The sequence below is a fragment of the Acanthaster planci genome, linkage group LG09 (assembly GCF_054643075.1).
Source record: "Acanthaster planci isolate LZ-2023a linkage group LG09, COTS_SCS, whole genome shotgun sequence".
Lineage (NCBI taxonomy): Eukaryota > Metazoa > Echinodermata > Asteroidea > Valvatida > Acanthasteridae > Acanthaster > Acanthaster planci.
Genome location: NC_141785.1, coordinates 21,412,007 through 21,420,926, shown reverse-complemented (window position 1 = coordinate 21,420,926; position 8,920 = coordinate 21,412,007). Strand labels below are relative to the sequence as shown.

Here is an 8,920-nt window from a genome sequence, read left to right as displayed (position 1 = left end):
GTGCGTGTTTGTTTTAATTCATTTTTTACACCCGTTGTCTACGGTCTCGCTTTAGCAATATTTTCACTTTGGGTCGGTTCAATCCTGATTTGTTCAGTGTGTGAAACTTTGAGAATTCCACCAGGACATGCAATAGGTTTTGTCAGTAAATATGATATCCAAACTGTCCATGTGTTTTTCCGTCTGGTTTCGATGAGCTAACAATGAAAAAATCATCAATAAAATGATTTTAATTGTACACACTTTCAGGGAAAATTGTACTCGATAAAATTCATCTATATATTGAGTAGATTTTATTGAAAACCGACATGAGGCGTAGGGAAGTGTAAGAATCTTTTCTGTGAACTCAAAGTGAGCGCAGCTTTAAATGAGTGACCAAACTAAGGTTTTTAAATCAAACGCTTATTAATCAGCTTAAAAAGTTGACTTCCCAGGCTGACTTAAGATTTACATTTAACAACAACTTTCCGGCATAAAAAGGCCAGTTTTAATTGAGAACGAATAATTTTTTAATGTATATTTTACCCTCCTGAAAATACGCATACGCGGGACGCGTTTCGGACCCGATGTCTTATCCAGTCTATATAATGGAGATCAATGGTTCTTGGTCCTTGCACGCGTTCTGCGTGTAGCCAGAATAAATTGCATGGCGCGGATACCGCTCCGAGCGGAACAAAAGAGGGCGTGGTTTTTGTTTTATGGTACTCACCGAGATTAGCATATATATGTTTTTTCAATCTCCACATTTCTCCGGAATACCTGTATTTGTACCTCTGTCGAGGATTCTATTTCAATCTCTCTCCAAGTTTCTTTAATGTTAGATTTGCACTGGTCGAACCTACAAGCATAAAACTTTGTCTTGGCAAGACGAATAACTTCGGTTAGATGATTACTATAATTTTTGTAAAGACGCTCATTTGCCAAAGATGGATTTCTTAAGAACTGCTTATAGAGCCTGCTTTTATGCTTGCAGGAGTTGATAATGGCACTGGTAATCCAGGGTTGTCTAGTCTTATTACTATCAATAGCTTACCGTTTTAACAGATCATCACGTTGTGTATTTTCTTTCATTCATTTGCTTTTGGCAAACCAGAACAATATGCCCCACTCTTACAAAAAACTCGAACATGCACTCTCCTAGGAGGCTACTTTTCGGAATACCGTTTATTTAAGTTCATTGGCATTTCTTAGCACCCTAGAAGGGGATAATCAACTGGCCATAACCAGAACAAAACTCAATGGATGTTAATCAGTTTTGATACACTGAATACAACCTTTTGGACAATGTCCGAGGTTGTTCTAGAAATTAGGAAGCTACACAGCTACATCACTTTTTTCCTATAATACAACTCTCCTAATTTGACTTTGAATTTTTGAAGCTTTCTTATGCTAAGCATCTTTATTTTTAAGTTAAAAACTCAACTCATGGCTATGAATACTTTGTCCTACAACATTAAAAATAATAACATAAAACTTAGATGTTCAAAGTTTATCTCTCGTAAAATTAAGCTTAAATGTCACGAGAATGTTGTCCAGACACTGGGCATAAAATCAACCACTTTTATCCGCCATAATGGAGCGTGAATGTCCGAATGTAAATGTGAAAATAATTGGAAACCAGATCCTTTACAATATTAAGAGGAAATTGCAAATAAACGGAAACTTTACTAACATTTGTTAATTAACAACGGGATGGTTCGGGATGGAACTCAACTCGTGTACACACAGGCTCATGAACATTTTGGGTGGGACGCAGTGAGTAGGTGCGACATTTCTGTGGAAATCATGCATTGACCTTTCAGTTGGTATGTCAAGCGCTGTTTTAGCCCTTGTCAAGCGCCGAGTATAACACCGGGAGAATACTCCATAAGGTGTTTTTAAAAGTAATACGAATTGGCATTAGTTTGTTTTAATAAGGGAAAATTCCATTTTTTCAAATTAAAGGTGAACATTTACATTGTTGGTCAGTGTTGTAACGAAAATATCTCCTTTGACATTTTGTACTAAATGTAAGGCCTTTGCACGTGAGTGCCCTGGGCACTGTCACTAGCATGGTTGGCAAACTTCGTACCAACCTGTCTCTTCTTTGCCGTGGGGGGGGGCGCTTGAAATGGATCAAATAGGAAGTGGCTTTAGCCACTAACCACTGGCTTCCAAAGACTTATTGCTGTTTTCAGCCTTAGCAGTAACTTTCGGAGGGGTCACAAGCGTAGTTTTTGCCAACCAGGAATTGGCAAAATGATGGATATGACCATGCATGAAGTAAAAAAGTACCAGATCGAGTCTAGAAATCATAATTGCAATGTGTGTGGGTTGTATTTATATTGAGGCACCTTTTCACTACGGTAGATATGGACCCCCTCAGAGGAGATTTTACAAAGACTTCTGAGGTATTTACAATCATGTTAAAAGAAGTCATTTTAAAGTGCTATCCTTTTTTGGCAACACAATGAAAGCAGTTTAGCCAATCCCATCGACATCTAACACGCATGATCTCTAATCGGACTGCGCGGATTGCGTCCGCGTGCGAATTATGCACGCACTGATATTTTGAATGCCACATAGGGCCTAATCATAACACAAAGAAAATACGAAGCACGCAGAAAAAATAACAAACTCGATTTTTTGATTCTGCCTTTATCTTGTTGGAGATGTATGCTGTGAAGTATGTAAACCTAAATCATGAAAAAGGTGACCAGTTTGGCAAAGAATGATGACCCTGGAACCCCTCGCGAACGGAATGTTAATGAAGGGTCTAAGAGGTCTGAGGTAGGTTATATGAAACTAGGCCTACATGGATTATCAAAATTGTCACAGTCAGTGACCAGAAATCGGATAGGCTTAAAGAAAGCACACTGTTGCTTTGTCCTACTTGTTTGAGTTCAGAACATGGGACAAATAAAACCACCGTATGTAACAGGTGAAAATATGTGACTTGTTATACAGTATGGAGTTACCACATAGTCCTAACTTAAAAATGGACCTTCTAGAGCTATTTTATATATCCATGTCGCATACCGTGCAGTATTTTCAAAGGCCTGACTCACTGTTGATATTTTGTTAGGGTTTGCCCCCAAATGTTGAACAGCTTTAAACGATATTTTAATGGAAAATGCCGCTTTAATACCTAATCAGTAACTGGTATCAAGCAAAACCGTGAGTCCCCAAGTATCACGTGATGCGTAAGTTATTCAGAAGCTGCCACAGACAGCGTCCCTTGCCCCGTAGTGGAAATCACAACCCTACTCTCTTCACAAAATTAGCCCATCTAATATCCGTAGCGTCATGACGCGTCATAGCCTAATAGAAGTTCTCTAACGGCAATGGGGCCCACCCTACAACAATCCCCACACGCTGAAGGTAAACATACATGTACAAGCATACCATTCGTTACGTTATGACGTTGTTCACACTTCATCTCGGAGCATTGAGAAATATCGGGAAAGATTGCAATTACACTACTCGAAAAAAGTTAAGGACCACTTTGTATTTGTGTATACTTTTTATATGAGATATTTTACAGTTGAAAATACCCCAATGTAACTGTTCTGAATGAGCTCAAACACACAGTAATCAATTACACCATCTAGACAAACAAAAAATGAAAGAGCTAGACCCCACTCATTGATTGGAAATAAACTACATATTAAGAAAAAAGTGGTTCTTGACTTTTTTTGAGTGTTACATGTAAATAATATTGTAAAGAGAGCAAGCTGAGCCGGAGTTTGAAATTTCTTCTGATAGCTTTACGTGAGATGTCAAATCTTTTTTTCTTTTTTTTTAAATTCCAGTTCTCCCGGAAAAAGCCCTTACCATCAATTTACATTGAGAAAGATCCCGAATTTGCCGACTCAGTCCTTTGTGCAGCAACCATGCATATCAGTCGCAAGGTGAGATAATGACTAATTTAACATAAGGCTGTGTCCGAAACGGGCTTCCAGAGCTACGGCTAGGCCTAATAAATACGGGCGATTCACAATAGTGCGACCGCCAAGAGTTTGCTACGCGTTGGCCAATCACCAGTGTTTTAGTCGAGACCACTTAAGACCTTCACAAGACCACACAAGACCAATTCAAGACCTCCAGTCTGAATTCAAGTCATAAGCTAATCGAATGAACTGCAACAAAAGGATTCCTTTGTCACTGTTCACACTGTTGCTTGTCTCTAGTCTTGTGCATGGTCCTGACTACAACACCTCTAATCACATTGTGCAACAGATTTAGCGCATTGTGATTGGCCAACGCGTTGCAAACTCTTGGAGGCACGCTATTATGAAACGCCCGTATTGAAATTTCGGTAATTTTCACTTCGTAAGAACAGGCTCAGTTTAAATTGGAGGTTAACATGAAAAAAAAGACTGAAATACTGTACGTATCGGGTGGCCAGGGTTTTCGGCAATTACAGCAGTACAAAAGGCAACGGAAAATATTATAAATATCTTGAAATATCGTCAAATTTCCACATTTTTATAGAACCCTCACTCTAATTGTATCATATCACTTTTTTGCTGTCCAAATTTGCTTTAGGAACGAAAATCATCTAGTCAAAGCTCAGTAAAGCCGGCATGCCTCGGACAGGGCCTCTGTCCACGGACGAGAGACATTCCCAAACCAGGACTTGGTCGTCGAAGTCCCCCAATCTTTCGAGGGCCCACCCATGGCCCGAGCGGTGATCTACCACCTCGTAAGACGGTCGACGGAATCCACAAGCGAGACAGCCAGGCAGATAGTCAACGATATCCTCTGTTGAACCCACCCTGGCGCGCGACATGTGCCATTGTCGAACCAACCCATGCTGGGAGTATCTGTTTTGAACGGTTACCAAGGGGTCTCAAGCAACTAAAGCCAGTCGACTTGTGTTACAGGCACGGTCATCGTAAGCGGCTCGATCACTTGGAGGAAATACAAAACGTTGATACAATTCAGAAGAGAGGGAGGACAAGGCAACATAAGTTCAACGGAATGAAAAAAGAGGGCAACTTCAACACGAAGAAGGTGAATACATGCATCGGTAAAAGTGTAACCAACACAATCGCCGAGGGTGAAAATTATCTCACAGATTATGACAATGTCACATTTGTGGAAGGTAGCTTTGAAGAGGATAGCGTGGACACAAGTTTGACATCGACAACTCATTGCATAGCAACAAAGGAGCAACTAGAGACCTCACCAAAACCAGAACAATCTATTATCGCCGTCGATCACAGCATGCATGAAGATGTTCCGGTACAGGCTGATAGGACTCTAAGTGAAGATAGACTTCAACCTGGCTCTGGACGTGAATCCCATTCTTCCGAAGATATAAAGACCGAAAGCGCTCGTCTGGCGTTAAACACCGGTGAATGTGACCCTGTCACACATGAACAACAGGGTGAAGAAATCACGTCGAACGAAGCCTGTGCTTCCGACGCGGATGTAGAAACATCAGCCATGGAATTGTGCCGAACAATTCCGTCAGAACCAACTCTAATGAAAGCAGAGAGTCTGACGTTTCGGCACACTGTTGGAAGACTTTACACTGATAACCGACCAAACAGCTTCATAGCACTCACAGCTAAGGAAAAAGAGCAGGAACATTGGTCTGAGACTACCCTGACACTTCAATGTTTACCAAAAATGGCAATCCGGGAGAAAGATCAAGCAAACCAAAACGACACAACCTCCACTGAACATGAAAACACCAAATCAGTCTACGACGACACACTGGACAACCAGGAGAAAACAGAATTTGAAAATAATAGCAAGGTTCTTGATTCACCTGAGCAAGAATACATCCCATGCCTTCATGATCAGAGTTCCAGGAGTACTAATGACGTCGATGCAACTTTCAAGCTCGAAATTTCTAAAAATTCGACTGAAGCTGAAACTAAAGAGATAAAATCCGAGAGCACTAGTCTTAAAGCTTCATTTTGTGAAGATAATATAAACGTCTTACTCAATGACCAAATGCAAGTTAATTTGCAAATGAAATTACAACCTCATGTTGCAACGCACTCAGGTGACAATCTAGATGAATCGCCGAAGACCGCCCTGGCATCAAATGTGCGACAACTTGAGCCCAACCCCATCCTTATATCAAATGAAGTAACACGGGAAGAGTCGTTACAAATGACCTGTGATAACGAGGTGTTGAGCTTTTCCGTTGACCTTCTGACAGGGACCAATGACATGGGTCAAGACATGTCTAATCCATCTACACAAACAACATGTGATCACAATATAGGGCAAACACAAGAACCACTGACTGGTAACTTTCTTAATCAAGATGACAGGAAAACAGAACTTGAAGCTGTCAGTGTGGACCAAATGAGACTAGGAACTGAAAATGATGAAGCTCTCCGATTTTCCCAACATGAGATTCGTGAAGCGGAAAAATTTGATAAATCATCTCAAAGCCCTGGAACAGAACCACCTCAAGATCCTCAGCTGTCTTCGAGTTATCAAGACCTTGCTACTGATGACCTTGCTACTGATAACGATGCCAAGTCATTAGAGTCAAGTTCAGACAAAGATGATCGCATTCAACATCATGAGTCATCTTCACTGAAAAATGACAGAAGTTTTCAAGGAATTTCGGATGGAAGCTCAAAGATAGAGAGATGTACAATTCGGAAAATACCCTCTCATGACAGTTCTGGCAAGTGTAAGTATATTGTATTGCCTGACGAAGACAGAATTAAATCGGAGTCTCAGATGGAAACCGTTAGGCCCTCGAGAGCAAACGAAGACGACGACACTCAAGAAGACAGTAGTGCAGCGAACAGGCGCTCTCTGAAAATTTCAAGCAAGTGTTCAACGGACAGCAAATCAACCAGAGGAGAAATGGTTTCCATCATATCAAGAAATAAAAGCTCCGACCCGAGACCAGACCCAAATGTAGTCAAGTGTAGAGCAATAGAGAGATCGTCAGTTTCAAAGATTGAGGCCATAACTGAAGTAGAAAACATTGAGCCAGAAGAAGATGCCGGAGAGGACAACCGAGGGAAGACGGACAAAGACAATGAACTAAAATTGTCCAGGAAAGACAGAACTGGAATTGGTAGGAGAGCACGAACAAAACTAAACCGTAAAATGTCTCCAATTCAAGAAGACGATGCAACGGATTATGGGATAAAGGATAATCCAAATGGCAAAAGGGAGGAAATTCTCAGTCCAAGAGAGGATAGAGATGAAGAGGTTGAGAACAAGGAAGACGAATGGTTTCCTCCATTTGCATTTCCACTGCAAGGACAACCCAGAACGTGCAGAAGGATAAACTTCTCGGACTCAAATCGTTTTATGCGTATCCATGGCAACAATCTCCAAAGTGACGGGTCGTGGGGTCAGGGGGATCGCATCGAGCGGCCACGAAACTACGTCGAACCTAACGTCAGCCTGGATGATATGTGCTTGCGCTTTTTTACCGATATCACCCCACTTGACCTGGCCTTTAACGCCATCAATGTGGTCAATTCTTGTTCTAATTCCATCGGCTATCATTCATGCAACAATCAAAAACGTATGTTGGCGGCGTTGGAGGGTCTCAAACACGATGACGTCTATAAACACGCACTGGTCTGTCCACTTGCTCGTCAGTGCGCGGCAGCCACGAGAGAATTCAGCCAGTCGCTGCACAAAGTATTCAGGAGGTTCTCCAATCGGACCAGAGCAGCTCAAGAAGCGTTGTTGGAATACTATCGAGCCCTGGCAGCCGGTGAGGTCAACTCGCCAGAGATGCTACAGCAGATTCAGAGGGATGGCAAGAGCTTATATATGGTGTGGGAGGGAGGACAATACGTCACCAGGTACGCTGAAGATACCTTAGCTGAGCTTAGTAACAGTAGCAGTGACACAAGCTGCCACCCATCAGTCTCCAACTCAGCAGACCATCACGACACATCAGAAAAATCTTAGTACAAGTCAAGTAGTAAAAGGAGGTGGATGGGGAAATACGTGGTATCAGGTACAGACTGGTAAGTAAATTATGTACACGGTTGAGACTGTTTCCACGGTCTTTTTTTTACGTCGGTTAGTGATGTCAATCTGCGATTGACTAAATTATTTTGCTGTCGTTTTTCGTTAGTGTCTGGTTATTAAGTCTTCTTTCCATTTATGGAACACGTACCGATACAGTACGAGATTTGACACAAACTTTCAAATATTTAAAACGTCCATCTGTCTGCTTGTAATAAACCAGGTTAAAATGCCCCGTAAACGCCTATATGTGTAATTGTGTGTATTTTATGTTTTCCTATGCAATTTGAAAACTATATTTAATGTTGTTTTACAGTTTAAACATGCTTCCCTCCAAATTTGAAGTTGTAGATGGTTTTAATTTTAAAAGGGAGGGTAATATAATTTGAAGTTTAAATAATGTATACATGTAGTATTGGTTCTTCAAATGTAGTAAAATTATACAATAGACCCGTTGTTACTGTTTGTTAAATTCCGAGGAGAAACCGACAGGACTCCAACAAAAAACGCTTAGGCTTCAAGAGATTTTTTTATTGTTTTAACTACAGCATTTATGTATATCAAGCTTGAACTTGGCTGATATAAATTATCCAACATTTGCATTCTTATGTTTCCTTGCAATGACCGTGCGGAAGCTTTTGCGTTGTTTTTTGTCGCAGCAAAATACCACCACTCGCTGAACAGAGTAACTCCACAGTAACGGTCCAGCAACAGAAACTGTCTCGTGTAGCTGTGACACACAACCCACTGGTTGTTAGCAAACCACGATACGACTCAATCTGTAGAGCGTGTTGTTCCCGCGACAAAGAAAGCACTGCCTATGTAAGTGGGTTTATGCTGATAAGGTTGTATGTGCGCACTAAGTGGAGCGAAACGTCCCCATAACTTATTTTGTTAGCATTGCCATCCCGTGCACTACATTGTCCTGAAACGTGCACCGACAAGGAACCACACTGATTTGAAAAAA

The 8,920-nt window shown here is 41.2% G+C and overlaps 1 protein-coding gene across 1 annotated transcript; it reads left to right on the top strand.

Annotated features, from left to right (window-relative positions):
* Window positions 1-2,575: 2,575 nt before the first annotated feature.
* On the top strand, window positions 2,576-8,194 carry LOC110989520 (uncharacterized). The gene is made up of 3 exons (XM_022253963.2): window positions 2,576-2,769; window positions 3,792-3,890; window positions 4,528-8,194. The coding sequence occupies exons 1-3, from the start codon at window positions 2,683-2,685 to the stop codon at window positions 7,891-7,893; spliced, it is 3,552 nt and encodes a 1,183-aa protein (XP_022109655.2). The 5' UTR covers window positions 2,576-2,682; the 3' UTR covers window positions 7,894-8,194.
* The last annotated feature ends 726 nt before the right edge of the window (window positions 8,195-8,920 follow it).